At 49.7% G+C, this 20779-nt stretch overlaps 8 protein-coding genes across 8 annotated transcripts; 5 read left to right on the top strand and 3 right to left on the bottom strand.

The window, feature by feature from the left end:
* Nucleotides 1–295: 295 nt before the first annotated feature.
* PFICI_06706 (Putative aryl-alcohol dehydrogenase) lies at nt 296–1479 on the top strand (the record flags this gene model as incomplete). Its single annotated transcript, XM_007835287.1, has 3 exons — nt 296–490; nt 550–793; nt 851–1479. 3 exons carry the CDS (start codon nt 296–298, stop codon nt 1477–1479), a joined length of 1068 nt encoding a protein of 355 aa, XP_007833478.1.
* Nucleotides 1480–1761: 282 nt separating this feature from the next.
* Nucleotides 1762–3466, bottom strand: PFICI_06705 (uncharacterized protein; the record flags this gene model as incomplete). The annotated part of the gene is made up of 5 exons (XM_007835286.1): nt 1762–1922; nt 1974–2182; nt 2237–2694; nt 2751–3280; nt 3337–3466. The coding sequence occupies 5 exons, from the start codon at nt 3464–3466 to the stop codon at nt 1762–1764; spliced, it is 1488 nt and encodes a 495-aa protein (XP_007833477.1).
* Nucleotides 3467–3996: 530 nt separating this feature from the next.
* Nucleotides 3997–5058, top strand: PFICI_06704 (uncharacterized protein; the record flags this gene model as incomplete). Its single annotated transcript, XM_007835285.1, has 1 exon — nt 3997–5058. The coding sequence occupies one exon, from the start codon at nt 3997–3999 to the stop codon at nt 5056–5058; it is 1062 nt and encodes a 353-aa protein (XP_007833476.1).
* Nucleotides 5059–5724: 666 nt separating this feature from the next.
* Nucleotides 5725–7660, top strand: PFICI_06703 (uncharacterized protein; the record flags this gene model as incomplete). The annotated part of the gene is made up of 8 exons (XM_007835284.1): nt 5725–5927; nt 5985–6088; nt 6142–6306; nt 6362–6660; nt 6722–7054; nt 7111–7271; nt 7333–7458; nt 7528–7660. 8 exons carry the CDS (start codon nt 5725–5727, stop codon nt 7658–7660), a joined length of 1524 nt encoding a protein of 507 aa, XP_007833475.1.
* Nucleotides 7661–8509: 849 nt separating this feature from the next.
* PFICI_06702 (uncharacterized protein) lies at nt 8510–12983 on the top strand (the record flags this gene model as incomplete). Its single annotated transcript, XM_007835283.1, has 4 exons — nt 8510–9462; nt 9525–10144; nt 10226–10864; nt 10921–12983. The coding sequence occupies 4 exons, from the start codon at nt 8510–8512 to the stop codon at nt 12981–12983; spliced, it is 4275 nt and encodes a 1424-aa protein (XP_007833474.1).
* Nucleotides 12984–13336: 353 nt separating this feature from the next.
* On the bottom strand, nt 13337–15208 carry PFICI_06701 (uncharacterized protein; the record flags this gene model as incomplete). The annotated part of the gene is made up of 3 exons (XM_007835282.1): nt 13337–14327; nt 14382–14758; nt 14813–15208. 3 exons carry the CDS (start codon nt 15206–15208, stop codon nt 13337–13339), a joined length of 1764 nt encoding a protein of 587 aa, XP_007833473.1.
* Nucleotides 15209–15529: 321 nt separating this feature from the next.
* On the top strand, nt 15530–17887 carry PFICI_06700 (uncharacterized protein; the record flags this gene model as incomplete). Its single annotated transcript, XM_007835281.1, has 3 exons — nt 15530–15890; nt 15973–17114; nt 17219–17887. The coding sequence occupies 3 exons, from the start codon at nt 15530–15532 to the stop codon at nt 17885–17887; spliced, it is 2172 nt and encodes a 723-aa protein (XP_007833472.1).
* A 992-nt stretch (nt 17888–18879) lies between these two features.
* Nucleotides 18880–20517, bottom strand: PFICI_06699 (uncharacterized protein; the record flags this gene model as incomplete). Its single annotated transcript, XM_007835280.1, has 1 exon — nt 18880–20517. One exon carries the CDS (start codon nt 20515–20517, stop codon nt 18880–18882), a length of 1638 nt encoding a protein of 545 aa, XP_007833471.1.
* Nucleotides 20518–20779: the final 262 nt, after the last annotated feature.

The following is a 20779-nucleotide window of genomic DNA, read 5'->3' as shown; positions in this document are numbered from 1 at the left end:
CGGGGAGAATACCGGGAGTCCCCCCCGAGATGGATGGCGATCGGAGCGGGGGCATTACCAAGCAGGCTCGCTTAAACCAGTCACCGATCGATCACGTAGATGTCATCAAGTCTAGGGCCAAGTTCGCGATGCGATATAGCTTTTTTTTTTTTTTTTTTTTTTACATAACATCACTGCTCATTTCTGCCGCCGCCTAATATCACAATTAGCTACGAATTATTGATCAGCGATTTTTCCATCGCCAATTTCTGCATAGATCCAGAGCCTATAGCAATAATGGAATACACAAGGCAAGATGCTCCGGTTTCATGTTCTGAACATTATTCTAAAAGACTTTAGGTTAGGCACCAGTGGCCTCAAAATTTCCAAGGTCATTCTCGGCTGCATGACCTTTGGGTCTAGTAAATGGGAAGGCTCGCCTTGGATATTGGACGAGGAGGAAAGTCTCAAAGTCATCAAGACGGCTTATGATCATGGAATCAATACGTGGGTAAGGTTCTGGAAGAAACAGACGCGGTCATTTCTCAAGAAACTGACATTTCTCAAAAGGATACGGCGGATACATATTCAAATGGAAAGTCCGAGGTGATTCTTGGGAGAGCCCTGAAAAAGTTCAATATTCCCAGGAGCAAGGTGGTCATCATGACCAAGATTTATAATCCCGTCATGGACGATGAATCACGGCCAGCCTCGGTCAACGATGGGCCTCTGGTGAATCAGATGGGTTTAAGCCGTAAACACATCTTTGAGGCCGTGGATAAGTGTCTTGAGCGGCTGGGCACAGACTATATCGGTAAGTATCCGCGATGGCCACTAATACCTCGTCCACGGACTGACACATTACTCCCAGACGTTCTGCAACTCCACCGCCTCGACCGTGAGACCACGCCCGAGGAAATCATGCGGGCCCTGCACGAGGTCGTCATGAGCGGCAAGGTCCGCTACCTGGGCGCCTCGACCATGTGGACGTGGGAGTTTGCCCGCCTGCAGTACACGGCCAAGCTGCACGGCTGGACCGAGTTTGTCAGTATGCAGCCCTTTTACAACCTGCTGTACCGCGAGGAGGAGCGCGAGATGCTGCCCTTTTGCCGCGAGACGGGCGTGGGCGTGATCCCGTGGAGTCCCCTGGCCCGGGGCATGCTGGCCAAGCCGGCTTCGTCGTCGTCGGCGGTGGCGTCGGGTGGTAATGCGGGTGAAGGCAGTGTTAGAAGCCAGACGGATACCAAGACGCGCAAGTGGTTCGAGGATGCGAACCTGGAGATTGTTGATGCCGTTGAAAAGGTTGCCAAGGACAAGGGTGTCAGCATGGCATTGGTGGCGACGGCGTGGGTCTTGCACAAGGGTTGCTGGCCTATTGTCGGTTTGAACAATGAGAAAAGGATCAAGGAGGCAGTCGAGGCGTTGAGTGTGAAACTGACCGATGAGGAATGCCAATATTTGGAGGCCGGATACCGTCCGAGGAATGTGGAGGGTATGTAGATTTGATTCCAACTCTATAACATCTTGTGAGATATTTGTCGTGGATAATTGCCACGAACATTTCCAATTTCGTGTTTAGACTTTGGTGCGCTGCTTTAGTAGAGATCAAAGGCTACACTTGAAGCTCCTCAACATAATTATGGGAGTCCATGCGATGGTTGTCTTGATAGAACAGGTGCATGAATAACCAGGGCAAGTGGACACTGGTTGTAAATACGTGGCATTCGTAGAATGCATCATCTTCAACTATCTAACATGAATTAATAATTCTCGATGACGAATCTATAGCTTTGCCCCTCCTTTTCTCCGTGGTATGCTCGGAAACCTGTTTGATTGCCTCACCAGGTGATCAATGTCCGCAGTGTTGAGAAGGTCAGGTGTAGCTTGCTCCAGGCTAGTGAGTCCGCACAATCTCATGGAGACTTCAATCTCGTCTTTCAGAACTTGGGACTGTCAGCATTCATGTACACATTCATAATTGAAAGGATACTTACTTTGGGTGAGATGTTCCGCGCCTTCTTGGCCATGTACCAGAGAGTAAAGATAGGGTCTTCCGACTCCCACCGCCGTCGCTCCCAGGGCAATTGCCTTGAGAATGTCTGTGCCGCGCTCGAAGCCTCCATCTACATAAACCTCGAGCTTTGAAAATACCTCGGGCGCTTTGAGCCCCAGCTCGAGGAGGTTGAGTATCGCGGGCTGGGCGCTGCAGACATGTTATGAGCCAGATGAAGGAACACCGACAAAGAATTCCACTTACGTGTCCAGTGATCGACCACCATGATTACTGAGCATTATGCCTTCGACGCCGTACTCGACGGCCATTTTTGCGTCTTGCACATTTTGCACCCCCTTGAGTACAACCGGGAGGCCGGAAGTCTTCTTGATCCAAGCCAAGTCAGACCAAGTAAGGGACTTGTCAATGTACTGAGCCATCAACCGCCCAAGGCCACCGCCCTTCTTGTCGTTTGTCGCCTTGGCCCCGCTGATGGCGGACTGGACCCCTTCTGCTGCGATGCGCTCATCGGCTTCGCGTTTCCCGGGGACTGGCGCATCTACCGTGACGAAGATGGCTTTAATCCCTAGCTCCTTGGCTTTCAGAAGCAATTCCGTTGTTTTTTGTCTTTCTGAATTCACATAAAGTTGAAAGAAAAACGGCTGCTTCGGATCGCCTGACTGCACAATGCTTCCGAGTGGATATGACGCATTATTTGAAATCTGGAAATTTTGTAAGATGCCAAAATTGACCTGGTTTTGACTTTCTTTCAACTTACACATTGTATGATGCTCTCTGTTTTAGCTGCTCTGGCCAAGGCAAGCTCGCCGTCTGGATGGGCTAATCGTGCCATGGCTGCTGGGCTTATGAAGAAGGGAGCACTGCTGTCGCAACCCAGGATTCTTCTTCGATAGTCGACATGCTTGACATTGCGCAAAATCCGTGGTTGGATCATGATACGTCGCAACAGGCTCTTATTCTGCTGGTGCGTGATCAGGTCGGTAGCTGCCGATGAGTAAAAGGCCCATGTTTTGGCCGTCAAGGACTTGCTGGCTGCCTTTTCAAAGTCGGCAGCATTGATCAGGGTGTGAAGCTCTGGTAGGCCGAGCGCATCTGGGATTTTTGCCACAACCTTCTGATCATTCGTGACTTCAGGCACGGCTTCCTTGCGATGAACAACATGGCTACTCGCTTCTACCGCCAGGGCCCCTTTCAGCTTATCGTCTGACAGATTCTCTTCGAGTATCCCAGGCGCATGAACTTCATCAAATTGACGAGTTGCATCAGTCCCCGCGCATTGCAAAAGAACTGTGTCCATTAGCATCATCTCGACCTTCACTGAGGATATGAATGCTTTAGCTCACTTTCTGATCCGCCTGGATGCTCGTCAACGAACTCTGTGAAATCCCAGACCTTTGAATGTACTGCGATCCAGCAATCCTCTTTCCTATCATGCTTGCGCAGCTCGTCAAGCGATACCTGTGATACAGCCATGTTCTAATGCTTTGGCAATGACGATAACGCTGTGCACTCTCAATAATGACTGACTGCAGGTGAACAGTGTAAGTCAGTGGAGATGTCTCGATTTAGATCTTGTCCGCCACCCTAGCAGTCATGGTTGCAAACACCAAGATAACCCCTTGCCGATCCCCTGCTCACTTCCGACTATTGCCAATGAGCATTGCCCAATTGAGGATCTTAGAGTTGGTCGTGGGGTTTGCCGGCGTTGTCGCATCTCGGTCTTCTGTCCGATCTCCACACATCATCCCCTCACTACTCTCTGCCGAGCGACGAACACCTGCACCCGTCTCCCCGCACAATCTCCAACTATGACTATAGTATTCGGAGAAGTAAGCCATTGATGCCGAACAAGATGCATTCCCACTAGTGATGCACTAAAGGTTGGATATTGTTGAAGCAATTCTCAATTAGAGTATACCAACTGTTTGGGTCTGTTCAAGAAACTTTATCTAATACCTGAAAGTTGCAAAGAGTCAAGGCAGCCAGTATCAGCTAGAGACACCATGTCTAAACCAATTGTCCTCCATATCGGGGAACCCATCAAGTACAACCACGAGTTCTACGAAAATGAATTTTGCAAACAATTTCAAGTGGTACGAAATGATTGCCCCGACCGTACGACGTTTATACAGGCCCTCAAGGACAAGAAATTTGGCGATTTTGCCGCCATTTATCGTCCTCACTTTCAGACGGGCGGCGAGATGGGAGACTGGGATGAAGAATTAATTTCTCTGTTACCAAGTTCCGTACGGATATTTGCTTCAGCTGGCGCAGGCTTCAACTGGGCTGATGTCGATGCCTTGGGTCGACGAAAGATATGGTACGCCAATGGCGCCGGTGCAAGTGACGAGGCTGTCTCGGATACTGGCCTGTACATGATTCTCTCAGTCTTTCGAAACTTTACACGATCACAATTGGCAGCGCGAACTTGCGACCCTAACCAGTTCAATGCCACGCACAAGCTCATAGCCACTATATCAGCCAACCCCCGGGGGCATGTCTTGGGCATTGTCGGGCTCGGAAACATTAGCAAAAAGCTTGCCTACAAGGCAAAAGCGGCACTTGGGATGGAGATTCACTACTACGATGTAGTGCGGGCGCCCGACGATGTCGAAAAGGAACTCGGCGCAGTCTTTCACTCCTCTCTACACGACCTCCTATCTATCGCGGACTGTGTCAGTCTGCATACGCCACTGAATGCGCACACTCAGGACCTCATCAACGCCGATGCATTTGCAGCCATGAAACCTGGAGCAAGGTTGATCAATACCGCACGAGGTCAGGTCGTCAATGAAGAAGCACTGGTACAAGCCCTCAAGAGCGGCAAGATATCCGCTGCGGGCCTGGACGTGCACTATCACGAGCCGCAGGTGTCAAAGGAATTGGCAGCCATGGAGAACGTGACCCTCACTACACACATTGCTGGAGGAGCTCTGAACACAAGAATCAATTTTGAGCTCAATGCCATGAAGAATATTCTGGCTGTAGTTGGGCCGACGGGACAGTTTATCGGGGAGCCTTTGACACCTGTAAATAAGCAAGCCTTTGAATCGGTGCCTGCTTAGATGAATAGAAACTCAGATGGTTTCTACAAGATGATTTCATCACAGATAGCCACTCAAAAGCAATAGACATTCGTAGAAGCCTAGGTGGTCTTGTGTGTAGGTTCAATCTGGCCATGTAAATATTGTCAATATCTACACCTGAAAGCTCCTCTCTTCTGCTTGCAACGTTGTACCAACCACGGTGGAATCAGAATGATGCGCATTGATGCGTCACGGCACGACAGGATAGCCATGGATTTCTGACCAGGCTCCCTGAACTCTGCCAAGACAGGTGTTATTTCCATGTCTTGTGAATGGACGGTCTTGGCCTACTAGTCACCGCCACGTCGACACCGTCTCGACCGTCTACATGGTATATCTCAAGAACGGTGAGTGTCGATCTTTCTGGGGTCCCCGCAGATACGACGTCTCGGATGCGGGGATAAGCCTCCCTTGGAAAGAGGAGCGCTCTTCTCTCCGTGTCTCCAGGGCCATGGAATGGGGCCATTATAGCATGATAGGCGCCAGTGCACCGGACACTAGACTCGGATATAGTCAGCATTGTATGGAGACGCTCGAAACTAATGAACCTCTTATGGCCAAGCATCGCCCAAAGTGATCTTCCCTATCAATGACTGAAACTTTACGGGAGTAGAGCTGCTTCCAACATTGCTCCAAGTCAACATCATGTCCGACACAATCACTGCCCCGAAACACACGGCAGAGCACGTTGACAAGTGCACACAATTGCTTCCGGATGAACTCCCATTGCCAGATGAGATTTCTCATTTGACACAGGATGATCGGAAACGCCTCGAGCGTCAGCTAACGCGGCGGTTGGATTTCACCATGATGCCGGTTGTCTTTATACTGTTTCTTCTCAACATTCTGTAAGCACGATGGAAAGAGTACGAATTCGCGGAGAATCTTACTAAACCAGTTCCCAGAGACCGCAACAACATTGCTAGTGCCAAGATTGTCGGCCTGACCGATACTCTTGGAATGACCAACGAGCAATACAATACATGTCTGCTCATGTTCTATGTTGGATGTGAGTGACGCTTACCTGTGCTCTAGGTGTCTATCGTAGCTAATGCTTCATAGATTGCATCACCCAAGTCCCATCCAACATGATCATCGGAAAGGTTCGACCCTCTTACTACATTTGTCTCGTCACCTCGCTTTGGGGTGTGCTCTCGATGAGTCAAGGATTTACCAAGAACTTTAGCCAATTGGCTGCTGTGAGATTTCTTCTTGGACTCATTGAAGGTTCGTGGTCCGTCGTTCCGTGTGCGCTATACAATCATGCTGACTAGCTTTGCAGCGCCTTTCCTGCCGGCCGTATTTGTGTTGATGAGCTGTTGGTACACTCGAGCCGAACTCCCGCCCCGAGTCGCGATCCTCTATGGTGGCAATATGATGGCAACGGCATTTTCGGGGCTTATTGCTGCCGGTATAACGTCTCGAATGGAAGGGGCTGGAGGCAGACCAGCATGGGAATGGCTCTTTATCATTGAGGGCTCCATGACTGTTGTCATTGCCGTCCTGCTTCTGCCCCTATTGACAGACTATCCGCTTCAGAGCAAGCACATGTTTATTCCTAGAGACTTGCAGCTGATTGCCGTAAGTAGACCCTAGCTCAGCTCAGTACATACCGACACCGTCCACTAACAATGGTGGATAGGAATGGCGCATTCGCAGAGAGAATGCCGGTATTGCCGACGAGGATGTCGAGTCCATCTGGTGGGGACTCCAACAAGCCCTCAAAGACCCCAAGCTGTACATGTTTGTCGTCATGCAAATGGCCCTCATCACGGCTCAGTCTTTCAACAACTTCTTTCCTTCCATTGTCGGCACCCTTGGCTTTGATTCGACCAAGACACTACTCCTCACGTCTCCCCCTTACTTTTTTGCCTTCTTCGTCTCGCTCGCCGTATCATTCCATGCATCGCACAAGCATGAGCGTGGTTACCACATTGCCGTTCCCATGGGCTTTGCTCTCCTAGGCAATCTTCTTGTAAGATTGAGTACTCTAGACATGGCGCTTTCACCATTTGCTAACAGCCACTCTAGGCCATGTTCGTGCCAACCAATGGCGGCCGCTACTTCTCCATGTTTCTCATGACTGGAGGCGCCTATGCCCCTTATAACCTGTGTGTGAGCTGGGTCAGTGCGTCGCTGCCACGCCCACGGTCGAAGCGTGCTGCCGCCCTGGCCATTGTGAATTTCATGTCGTGAGTAGCACCAAAGCTTCCAATGTTTCCTTGGCATCATCGACTGACTCTGAGATGATAGTGCTGGAATGGCCCACTGGTATACTGCCTACATGTTCCCCGACAGCCAAAAGCCGCGATATTATGCCGGCGGCGGTGTCATGTCCGGCGCTTGCGTGGTCTGCGGAGGCATGGCGATCTATCTCAAGTAAGCACCCAACGTTTTCTCAAGCCAGTCATTGCGAATTGGAAAGCTGACTTGACAAACTTCCACTAGGCATTATTTGAAGAAGCAGAACAAGATACTAGAAGAAGAGGAGCAGCACGGCTCGGTCGGTCAGAGCCAAATCACAGGTTCCAAGGCTGGACACGGGGGTGAAGCTGTTGTTGCGTTCAGATACGTGCACTAAATCATGCGTACCTACATACCTAACCTAGGTAGGTACCTAAGCTTGGTGGGTGGCAATAGAAGCCGACGCACAGTGTATATACTCATTGAGCTCATGAACAGGTAGCAATTAACATCGTGACATTCCCTGGAATCTCAAGAGCTTGACTGCCCTATTTCTAACTATAAAAATGAGTCAGCTCATCGCAAATCATCATCCTGTTTCTGAGTTTATTGCAATTGTATTTGTCTCGTAAAGTGCTGGTCGTGGCGTTTTGATGGCGCCTCCGTTACAACTCCACCCCTGCTACCACAGGTAACTAGGACCACCGACCTGGACGTTAGGCGCGCTGACCGACTGTAAGGACTCAATTGGCAGTACATCACAGAGTACCTAGGTACTACACAATACGTACACAAGGTAGCATCTTCAGGTGGTGCCAACAGCCAACGAAACCCTTGTATGAGAATGCATATCCGGTACATAGTCACCAATCAGCCACAGCGCAACATGATGCCCAAAAAATGCCCAACAGCTCCTATCAAGGCTGAATGCGGGGCTCGTTGAAGACTTGCATGGAGCATTTGGTAACGACGGTCGAGACGCTGGATTTACTACTGGCCACAGCCTTCCTGCTCGAGAGAATGAAAATCTACCCAAGTACCTCACAGTTGGTGAATTATCACGCAAAACACTTCTGGGCGCCTGACGCAGGCGTCTCTTCACCTGTGCCGCAGCGTAACTCCAGGATTTAGTCCTGCCCGTCTCGATCCGACTCCTCGAACGCTACTTTCCGACTCCAAGAGCGGAAAAAAAGCACGACTACAGGCGATGGGCAAATGATAATACTACTCATATTTTGTCCATAACATGTGCTATTTTGACCAGACTCTCTGGCAGTGTGGCTTTTGGCGGTGGGGTCGCTTTCGAGAGCACTGCGTGAAAGAATATCGGACAGAGGAATATCGGGCAGGGGAGATTTGCGGTTTGATGTTGATATTCCAAACTAACTTCAAAGAGGGAACCTGCAAGCTCTGCAAGGATATAGAGGAAGAACAGGAAAGATATAATAAGCTCGAAGATGATATACTCCGATGGCAATCGGAGGGTAATCGAGATGAGGCTATCGAGAAGGCAGTAAGGGATATGGCTGAGGCCGGAAACACCATCTTCTCGATGCGGTCGAAGCACTGGACTCGTCAGAACAGTTTTGACGCTGATACCAGTGACATCGATGATACTGACGAAGAAGGTCCACAGCCGCTCGATACCATCTTGATAAGTCCTTTCGCCCCAACCACCAGTCAATGGATGCCCACGTCAACGACACGTTCAGAAGATATCCCGAGCACAACAGCCGAGCTGCCACAAGCCGAGCCCGACGAGACATTATTGGGGGCCGCGGTGTCTTCTGAATCGCATATAATGACTGAAGATGGCCTCACCGTTAATGCCCCAAGCGGCTCATTGAGTCCCAGCAGCTCAGTGGACTGGCTAATGGACGATCCCGAAAGCTTCTCTCCTAACCTATCGCCAAGCCCGGTGGCTTCTAATCTTTCTAGATCGCGACGTGGCTCCTTCTCCTTCGAAATGCCCACTGCAAGGATTCGATATTTGTCTCCATCGTCACGTGCTAACGTCTTTGAATTCGTACGACGCTTGAAAAAAGACTTGACATGCGCATTAAAGGTTGATAAGTTGGATGAGCGGACCCTTGAAGATCTATCGCTCATTCTCCCGGATCTTGTCAAGGTATCTTTGATCATGATGCCTCGCGATTTCGCAACACTGGTGTTCCGTGATATCAGCGATTTTATCCTCGAGTGAGTAAACACCTAGTGAGGCGTGATACTGGACAACATGCGTGGCTGATACGTATCGCCAGTGACGTATGCTTCTTTTGGCGTATGGTTGAAACGCCCCATGAAAGCAATATCACCGCTCCCGACGAGTCTACCGATCATCGCATCAATCTGAGTGTCGATGATAAACTCGAAATTTCTCATTCGAGTGCTTCAGATGACCATGTCACTCGAGGGACTAACAGTACAGCTGTCGATGCCATATACCACGCGATTGCAGACTTGAACATACCAGATGAGTTTTTTCCCAATATGGAGTCCACGGGAGCAGCTTATTCATATCGTTGGCTCGTCCAACAATTGTTGATAAGATGCAGACTTGTCACAGCAGAGCCGAAATCAGTAGAGGCTATTTCCCGAAGTATCGCCTCTTGCGTACCACCAAGCAGCATCCTTAACTCAGAAGTTCAGACAATCTTGTTTTATTTTGACTGGGACCTAAAGGGCTTTATGGAAAACCAGTACCGTGAAGCGCAATCATCTGCTGCAATTGGGCGGGTCATCACTCTCACCGGCTCATGTCAAGACGCACAAGCATTGACTTGTGCTCAATATCTTGAGCAGACATGGCCAATGACAGGCAAAGTAACATTACAGTTGATAATGGATCTGCTTGACTCGCGGCCGGGTGCCACGGTCGCTGGTAATTATTTCCCTCTCACTCCTTCCTTCACACAGATGCACATCCATCGAATTCTCGGTTTCACACTAATTTATTCATCAGGTAATTATGATGAAGGGACTACGATTCAAGCTGAATTCTTTGGGCAGAACTTCATGGCAACAGTCTCTGGCATTCAACCCACAATCATAGAGATCGGTGAACAACTCTCGTGGCTTGGCGCTGCTCTCAGAGAATCTGGTCGCACAAATGGACTTACACAATGCATTCCAACCATTGAAGAGCCGCATTCCAACACGCACCTATCGGCCTTCCGAGACGAGATTCGTATACAAATCAAATTTCATTTGCACGATGTGGAGGACTTACGACCGCTTCCTCCTGGTTGTTGTTGGCACAAGATGTTCAAGAACCCAGTTTTAGTCAACGGGTTTCCCATATCACGCAAGACTGAACCGCAGACAGGCTTGGAGACACCCCTTGACATGATGGCAGCGTTAGCAGGCACCACGAGCGTGGATCAATTTGGTGGGACACTATGCATCAAAGGCTTTTCCTCCATGGTGGTTCCCGTCAGAAGAAGCGGCGATTTCCTCTTTTGGCACTTGATATACAAAGAGGATGCTAGTCGCATATCTTATCTTGACAACACGCAGCCTCCCATTGAGGACCTTGAGCTCAATGACTTGGAAAACTTTCGTCATGTCCTCGGCTGGTGCTCGGACGCCAGGTTCTATGCAGGTAAGAATTGCTTTCAACCCGCCAAGGCAGCATTTTCTGATATAAAAGACCAATAGGTTCAGCCGAAGCCAAACATCCCGTCGGCAAGTCAGCTCTTCCTGCGGTAAGCAAGGAGTCCTTGTTCGGCAGGATTTCTCTATACTCAGGGAGATCATACATGATTGGCGCTCAGGACATTCCCTTGCATATTGCGAGGGACGGTTATTTCTCCAAGCTCATATGGATTTCTAAGAGATTCGTGCTGCTTTGGGACGAAGAAGACAAGAGAGCTTGGCTGACTATTGGCACGGATGTATTGTTGCATCTGGTTCGTGCTTCTCTGAAATTCGATTCCGTCGGCGACTTCAAAGACATTTTCAAGTTCAAGAGTGAGAATTTGATAGAGTCGCCAAAACCACTCAAGCCTGGTTCAGCAATCTATGTGCTTACTCGAGCAGAGAATCGAAAGTTGCCGATTTACCCCAGAGATGGTGGTTTCGTCAATTTCGAAGATCGGGTTGAAATCTTTTACAACATTCTAGAAAAGATTATTGACCATCAAGATGAGACTTCCAGAGGTGGTCAGGTTTTGCAAAATCAACCTTCACGCGAGCTCCAGGGGTGGGACTTTCGAGACTTGGCCACCTTGCGCGACCCGCTCTACCCACGTGTGGCAGAACTGTCAGCGGATGGGAAATGTTGGGTCGACTTGGTCCGGTCCATTCAAGCTGTAACCGTTTTTGGGCGTGACTTTGGTGAAATCATTCTGCCAAGTACCAAATCGCAATGCAAGAAATGGGCACGCTTGCCCAAGGACAAGTTCTATCTGGCGGCCAGTATTTCTAACCTCGAGCCTATCCTAGAAGCCGATGCAAGCCAGGTCATTCCAAACCCGACAGGACTTGGTGAAAGCCTCATTTGGTTCAACCCAAGCACTTCAAGTTCTACGCTTTGTCAGTGTGGTTGGGGCAATTGCGACCCTGTGCAAACTCTACTTCCAAATTCATTCCTGGAAAGAATACCTTCGACAGACGCTTCTATCCCTTTCGACCGATCGGGAGCTGTGATATTTGGGCAGAACTTAACGATGCCGTGGTTCTGGAGAGGCGCTGACCCGGCCAAAGCGATTAGTCCCTCACTGCCAGGGACTTTTGGCCAGGGCTCGGTTAGTGTCCGCTCTGGTAGATCCAGTAGTAACATCATTACTGCCTGGGTGGATGACGAAAGTCCTCCGAGGAAGCAATATACTGTTGCGATACTATGCGCGCTGTCAAAGGAGCTCAAAGCAGTTCGCATGCTGTTTGACCAAGAGTATCAAAATCCTGATATTGCCGTCGAAGACACAAATTCCTACGCATGCGGCCGAATCGGTTTGCATGACGTGGTGACTGTGAGCCTGCCGTCAGCTACATATGGTACAAATGCAGCCGCAGATGCAGCCGTGAATTTGAAAAGAAGCTTTCCTTCCATTCGATTTTGCCTTCTCGTTGGCATAGGTGGTGGTGTCCCTTCGTTGCAGCACGATATCCGGCTGGGCGATGTTGTCGTGGGTGTACCAGCAGGCAGGCTACCTGGAGTTGTTCAATATGACTTGGGAAAGTCTCTTGAAGGAGGAAGGTTTCAAGTAACCGGATCTCTGAACCGACCACCAAACTTTCTCTTAACCGCCATCAGCAACTTGACGTCTGACCCTCGTCTACCAAAAGACCCTTTGGCCACTTCCCTTGACATCATGGTCCAGCGCAATTCCAGCTACGGGAATCCCGGGCAGCATAACGATACACTCGGAAGAAGTATATGCCAAGCATGTGATGTAGGAGACTTCTGTGCAGAGACCGCCAATCATATGGTGACAAGGGAATACCGGGAACATGATCATCCAGAAATACACTACGGAATCATTGCTTCCGGCAACAGGGTGATCAAGAGCGCCGCAGATCGAGACCTTTTGGCCAAAGACGATGATATTTTGTGTTTTGAGATGGAAGCAGCTGGTATTGTCAACACCCTACCGTGTCTGGTCATTCGTGGCGTATGCGATTATGCGGACTGTTCCAAGGATAAGAAATGGCAAGAGTATGCTGCCGCCACGGCAGCAGCGTATGCAAAGTTGTTGCTTGATTATGTTAGAGCTTCTTGATAGTTTGAAAGGAACGGTATCTTCACAGGCACAGACACTTGGGGGCATTTCTTCCCTTTCCCTCTTTTCTCGGCTTCTCTGTTCTCTTCGTCTTCTCCTTTTTCCCCTGTTTCTTTCTTCTTTGCTGGTCATTTGGCGGTTGCATTTTGGTTGTGAAACCTTAGGCTCATTCAAACAACCGATCCCGGCGGCAAAGTCGCCTTGTCATCGCGATAACGGATTCGGTTATGCGCTACCTCCATGCGAGATAGTCAGAACATGGAATAAATAATTCTGCGCTACCAAAAGTATTCACCAATTCACAAAAGTAAGTCAGAGGTGATGCTAATCGCTTCGCCATATCTAGCATTAGCTCAGCTACAGATACTCAAGCCTTCTATCATCTCCGTCAGCTCACAGACAAGATTCTCGTATACAGCCTGCTGCAACCGGGGTTTTGACAAGTCATCGCCATAGCCAAAGTCACAGTCCAAGCACTTCTTTGTGAGCTGCTGGTAGCGCGGTCCGAGGGGCGGGACTTGAGAAGATAGTTTTCGAACAGTGAAAACATCATCTGGGGAATTAATCTTGGACCATCGCCCAATCTGGAGTAGGATCGCGCCCAGGCTCCACAACGTCATGTTGCGGATTCCGTATTGAATACTAGCGTTCTCAACCTCCTCGATCAAGTCTTGTGATGTGTCGGGTATATCAATCCCTTGCATGTATGATTCAGAGAGTCTCGTACAGCCCTTGCTGTTGTGGTCTACGCTGAAGTGTAGTGTTCGCAGAGAAGAGGATAGATCAGTGTCCACCTCAAAGAAATGAAAGTCGTCGGCGACAAAGTACTGCCTCAACCACGGTGTAGAATGAAACTTCAGGACCGCGACCACCATGTTGCGCGCCAGCCTGAGCTGATCAACGACGGTCATTGCAGACTCCATTGAGCGTCCAAACATTTGGCTCATGAGAGCAAGCTTTTGAGGTTTCAGGCCCTTGTTTTTGGCTTCATGGTAAATTGAATGTCTGAAACTTTCCGGAAAGGAATTTTCCATGTAGCCAAGATACCGCGGTACCGAGGTTGCAAACAATCTCGACCGCTCTTCAGCTAGTGCCAAGCATATGTCTGTCCCAGTAAGATTCTCACACATTGTCGACTGAGACTCCGAGCCCTTGGGAGTTGGCAGTTGGGCCACAACCTCGCTACTCTTCGAAGCAGTACAGTCGTCTGCGAAACGAACTCTTTGTCGCTTCCTATGGCCGTCGTCAGGATCTGATGAAGGAGGTGATTGGGGTCTGCTGTCCACCCATTCCATTGTTTGCGATCGTACTTGGATCACTCTCAGACTTGGTCGCAATAAGTCTCTACAACAAAGTTAGAAGGGTTGGAGTTTAGAAAGCGTTTTATTTGACACTCACAGAGCTGCAGGGTTATGTCCGTGGCAGAGAACGGCAACGTCCATACAGACCTGCTCCTCTACCTTTGCATCAATGAACATTTTGACGCTGTGTCGTAATCCGATAGGACCATCAGACCAGGTATTCTCGAATGCACCATGTAGAGCTTTTGAAGCGCTCCTGATAAACCCGTAGCTGCCATATTCGAGACTCGATTGTTTTCGAATTTCTCGTGCTGGCATCTTTAAGTCCCTGATCTCACTAGCTTGATTTCGGAGGCGCCTCAGGTCGTCGTTGTAGTTACGTAGATCTGTATACGAGCTTTCGAATTTGGACTTGTCCCAGGCTATCTTCAGGCTGCTGCGAAGGCGTCGGACAGCATCTTTTAGTAGTTCGCCCTGCTATGCTTAGTGTTTTGGCCGTTCGTGTCCGGTGTCTAATCAATAACGTACATCTTGACGGAGCGACTCGACTTCATTGAAGCTTTCCATTTCATCTTGGAGTTCTCGGACCGTGCTGGAGATCTCTTCAATTACTTCGAGGCATGTTTCGTAATTCTGTCCCAACAAGGATCGCAAGGATCTTTCCAAGTCATGACATTCCCATTTCCAATGTGCGGGGTTTTCCATCATATCTTGGACCGTGTGGTCATCTTTGAGCGCAATCTGTATCATCAGATGCAGCTCATTGTGGAAGAATTGCCGCTGTCGATTTAGATGTTTGCGCAAGCGGCGAATTTCGCGGGAGTAGTGACAGAATATCTTCATGCGCTTGTGTAATATGCTGTACCCCTTGATCGCGGTGAGTGCAAGAGGCAGTATTGCGAGAGCCAGCGACGCCGGATCCATTGTCGCGATGACGAGCACTACTGCCTAGAAGGATACACGAGTTGAGAATGCGATCTTGATTTCTGCAAGTGCAGAGCGAGGGTCTCGAGGTGGCGAGAGAGAAGACGGATGCGCAGATTGGGCTGAGCTGAGCTGAGCCACGCACTTGTGTGACTGTAGGGGTCTCACCAATGGAAATGCAGGCTCAGCTGCATAGCCGCAGCGCTGTATCTCCCCCGCTCATGATCAAGTGAGTTTGATGTATCTCCCATTCCCGACTTCAGGAGGCATTCTTAAAAGTGAACAAGCTTTATTCAAGCCATCCTGGCCGATAGCTGAAAGATGCAATCGCTCAAAGCACTGGATACTCACGATGCGACACAAAAAGTTCGCCAATTTCTCGAAAAGTCAGAACAGAGTGTCACCAGTGTGGAGTCTGCTGAGCTGAGCTTTTCGTCGAGACTATGTTCAAATATCCTTGAGCTCTTTCGGGAAGTCTTTCTGCTGCTGTCCAACTCGGATACTCCTTTCCTATCACGAGCAGAATATATCAGTTTGGAACGCAGTTTCGGTCAGCTCAAGCTATGGTCAGATGGATATGGCGTATCGACCGGAGAGCTGGATGATCTGCTTGACAAATCGAGACTATTGCGGAGGGATACTCTCAAGCTTCTTCGGAGCATTGGAATTAACTTAACGGAACGTGAGTAGCTTCTCATGATTGCTTATGCGCAATCATACCGATAAATCCGCGGGTCTGATCATGTTCCCGGTACTGCTTATAGGCCTCTTACCGCAGCTCTTCGGCAAGTCTTCCATGACGGAGTCGCTGGGACTGATTAGCAATGGATTAAAGGCTGTTCTTGAGTCGTACCACGACGACGATGGTGAATCAACGTCCAGCGGCGAATCTGACGATTCCTTGGAGGATAACGTTCAAGAAATGACAAAGGACCTTCAAACCGATACTCTCTGTTTGATGGAGCTCGGCGAATTATTCAGAGAACCCGTTGTAGACAGTGTCAGGGATGCAGAGACATCGGCTTCGCACGAAGCTTTGTTGGGTTGGGCGCCATATCAAGCCTTCTGCGATAAGGTCGGAACTCGGTTTCCTCTGGCTGTCCAACTTCTGGTGGCCCGGTTAGGGAAGGCAAACTACGAAAGATGTATCAGGTGCCAACAATTACGACACAATCAAGAGATCAAAACGGTAACAGAAGACTCGAGAAATCCGCCGTTGTATCTTGCCCCGAAAGGCTCAACGTTCCACGACTCAGGCCTAGGTTCCTCGATCCCCTCTGCCACCTCTTATGCAGAGACAATGTTGTCGTACGGAAGCACAAATGGACGTTCCGTACATGTTCCTGCCCTCCCTTCTGACGGAAAATCTAGGAAGCCATTCGCCTGTCTTGTCTGCGGTAAACTCGTGAATATCTCAAACAACTCAGCCTGGAAACAACACATCTATTCCGATCTCCGGCCATGGCTTTGTCTTGACATGTCGTGCTCAAATGGAGACACGTCTTTTGAAAATAGAAATGACTGGATCTCTCATTTGGCACTGGATCATAACCTAGAGCCTAGGTGGAGGTCGTTCGAATGCCCTTTGTGCCATGCTGAGACTGGAGCCGGAAAGGTCGCAGTCACGAGGCACCTCGAAGCTCACCTTGAGGAGATCTCTCTTGCTGCACTTCCCATTGATGTGGACTCTGAAAGCGACTCAGAGAGTGACGATGAACGCGATGCTGATCTGGGGAGCCGTGAAGGTCAATCCGAGACATTACTGGAGGCAATGCTAGCTGATCCCCTGGCACCTTTGACACCCGCAGAATACGGAATTCGAGGTTCCCCGCAATACAAAAGCAATTTACGTGCAGTCCTGGACTGGAGGAAGAGTATGCTCAGCGGCCCCCAGCCGTCGCCGCTCGTAAGCAGCTTTTCATTTTATTTTCCCACCCAATTCGCACTATAACAGGTTTTGTTGTTGTTTTTTCACTACCTTTTTCAATAGATAACTGACTCTTATCTCAGAGAGAGAACTTACTGGCAGAGCTCGATGACAAGGCAGATCAAAGACCTATTTCCCAGATCAAGGGAACTTCGGACTCTCCTGAGAAGCACCACCAAAACACGGACAGCAGCAATGGAGAATGTAGCGGCGAACGCACTCCTGCAGTGAAGCCCCTCCCGACACATTCATCAGCTCCATTAGGCCCGAAGGCGTTCGATGGCACCATAACGGATGTGTACGGCGATAAGCTGTACAGCCCGCACTCTGCTATTACCGACACTGCTGGCAATGCTTTAGGTTTCTCTTCGGTGACTCCCAGTCGGCCTTCTTCGCCGCTGGGGTCGAAGCAGGGATCGACGACTAACCTGCAAGGTGCTACGGGCAACCAAGCCGATAGCAATACCCCGACTACGTGTACAAACTGCTTCACACAAATCACTCCACTGTGGCGCCGTAACTATGAGGGCCAAATTATTTGCAACGCCTGTGGCTTGTTCTTGAAGTCGCGCGGTTTCGCTCGACCGTCGAGTTTCAAGACGGACGTTATCAAGAAGCGTAACCGAGGACCTGGAGCCAACCCTCCAGTCGGCGGAACAAGCACTACCTCGGCTTCGCCACAGACACAAGCGCAGATAGTCACGTCGCCAGATAACAGTGTCTTTGTCCCAACGCCCCGCGCTCGCAAATGACCAGCACTTGAGTGCAACGCAATCAAGCTCGTTGGGCACTGACTCGCCTCTCCGTCATGGTTCACCTCTGGCACCGCAGATTAGGCCAAGCTTGGTGGATCAGATGCGAGAAGAGCAGTGGCAGAATTCTGCATTTCGGGCCAGGCATCTAGAACGCAACACGAATGAGCGGCGGCTAGACCCAGCGAGTACAATTTCTCCAATGGACGGCATGTGGAGTTGGCTGGGTGGAAATGGGCAAGAGCGGCGGGGAGGCCCAAGACATATGTAATGGTAATTTAGGGCACTACGGTTTATCCGTTCCCTTCTCGCCTGTTAATTCTTAACTTAATTGACGGTATTACCATAATTTCTTTTAGGGGAACTTCCCTAACTTTCCCAGCTCGTCTTTGTAATTCCCCTATTCGATCTTAAACAGAGTTTTACCGATACAGATGAGGCATCCGACTTTTCTCTTTTTCCTCCGGAGGAGACGAATGCCACAGATCTTAAACAGAAAGGGGCCTTGGATTCGTCCCTTATTTCCTAATTCCAGTCAAAGTGGTGTAGCAAGGGAATTCGAGCACAACATCGGTAGCAGCTGTAGATGTAGATGCAGATGGAGCAGCAGCTCCAGAAGCAGGAGGCTAAAAGATAGAAGCAGAAATAGGCGCCACAGAGAGCCATCAGCCCAGATACATAGCCCATGCCGCAAAGACCTGGTAGTCATAGGTAGAAAGGGTCCCAGAGACGGAATAATTCAGTTTCCTTTGAATTGTTTGAGACATTGTATTTGATAATTCATTCCAGGTATCTAAAGAGCGGTCTGTGTGCAATTCAGCTCAGCTGTCCCCAAGAATATGCCAAATTGAATATCTACACATTGGAAAGGAGTTTGCAGGTTTCTCCTTCAGCTACACATTTGAGGTCTTTCCACTTGCTCTTGACACGACCATGGAACACATACAAATGTCGCTCAGTACCCAATATCATTACTTGCTTCGTCCTTTCTATTAGTCAATGAGCTCCATCGAGAAGCTCTTCAATACCACTGAGCCACCCAAGGACTGTGTCGCATAATTGAAGGCTGCGTAGCGATAGCCCACAAAGTATGACCAAGTATTGATCAAGAGGTAAGGTTCGCCCAGCTGTACCCAAGTAGTGCCATCGGTACTATAGCTAAAGACAGCCGGGCGGACAGGCTCGGCGTTGAGCGCAGGAGTGACGTCTGCCGTGATCTTCAAGTACACGATCGAGTCCGTGATGGATGGACCCGTGGCTGCAATGGTGCCGTTGGAGGCAGTCGCCCAGTTCCAGTCTATCAACTCCAGTCCATTGACGTAGACAAGGGCAGCCGTGTCGCCGGTCTTGTGGATGCCTATGTAGGCAGAGCGATCGCGAAAGATGGCTGCGCCAGCGCGGTCACCCTCAGCCATTTGGCTGATGTCAAACTCAAATATGGCTTCCGATTTCGGACCAAGCACTCGATGGGTGAGAGTGTTGCGTGCAGAGTACAGGTCATCTGTGATAGATGCAGTCTCGAGAAGAATCCCGCCTCCCTCGACCAAGCTCCACTTCGATGGATCAGGATTGTGATTCCACTCCCATTCCTCGCCGAAAGTTGTGAACGTGTCTAAACCGTTCGGCAGCTCAACCGTCTGACTCGTCGAGATGGGCATCTCATATTCAGGTGCCCAGCCACCTGTGCTATTTGTAATAATGTACGGCCATCCGTCTGTATCCCAGCCGACAGGAGCCATGACGGGGATGCGGCCTCCCGGACACGCGTCCATGAAAGCGATATAATACCACTGGCCCGTCTGAGTGTCTACCATGCCGCCTTGATGAGCGTAACCAGCTTCAGTCAACGGAGCAGGGAGGTTGTCAAAGAATTCATGTTGCTCGTATGGACCCCACGGACTGGAAGCCCGGTACGCCCATTCCCCAGTGGCCACCTTGGTAGGCATGATCCAGTAGTAGCCGTTGATCTTGTACATGTGACTACCTTCGATGTAGACATCCCCTCCGGAAAAGACTTCCTGGGTGCTGACTTCGCTCAAGCCGTCGTTGGATAATTGGGCCACGGAAATGTTTGTGTTGCCGTACGCAACATACATAGTATCGTCATCATCAATCAGGAGACCACAGTCATAATAGCACCGGTCGATGACACTTGCTTGGTGCCAGTCCCAGGAAGAAGCCTCTCCGTTGTTGGATCCTGCACCACTTCCAGACGACGTGTAGATGTACGTCTTTGAGTTTTCGATACATCCGATCCAGTAAAAGGTGTCAGTAGACTCTCGGTATCTCACGGTACTAGCCCATATGCCCTGAACATAAGCGCGGCTTTCGTTGTCGAGGTTGTATTTATCCCCAAAATCCAGAGTCGGTACGCTGTGTGTGGCTGGGGCCCAGTTGACCAAGTCGTATGATTTATACAGTGGTGCGCCAGGTGAATAGGCAAAGGTAGAACTCGAGTAGTAGAAGACATCACCAACGCGGAAGACATCGGCATCTGGCATATCCTCCCATCGAATCGGATTGGTAAATGTCGAACTCTGACGTTGCTCGACGACCTGAGTCGGCGAGGCATTGATCAGGTCAAGAAGAAGCACGCCTACTAAGGCCTGAAGGGGTTTGGTGAAATACATGACTTGTTGCTTGTCGCATTTGTTTGTCTCATGCTTTTGATAGTATTTGAAATGGGATTTGATCTGTGCTTTATATACTGCACAGATATTTGGTTTGTGGATAGTCTTTGATCAAGTATGGAGTTCTTCAGCATGGGACGCGCACCAATTGGAAAATTATGAGGTCGCAAGGACGTATCATAGCCGCTCCAAAGGTCTCTACCTCGGATGTCTACATTTGTCTGATAGATCATCAGAAGCCTCTTGCCAGTGTTGAGCGTAA

Source organism: Pestalotiopsis fici (genome assembly GCF_000516985.1).
Source record: "Pestalotiopsis fici W106-1 unplaced genomic scaffold PFICI_Scf_4, whole genome shotgun sequence".
Classification (NCBI taxonomy): domain Eukaryota; kingdom Fungi; phylum Ascomycota; class Sordariomycetes; order Amphisphaeriales; family Sporocadaceae; genus Pestalotiopsis; species Pestalotiopsis fici.
Note: the sequence above shows the minus strand (reverse complement) of the source record. Positions and strands in the feature narration are given on the sequence as shown.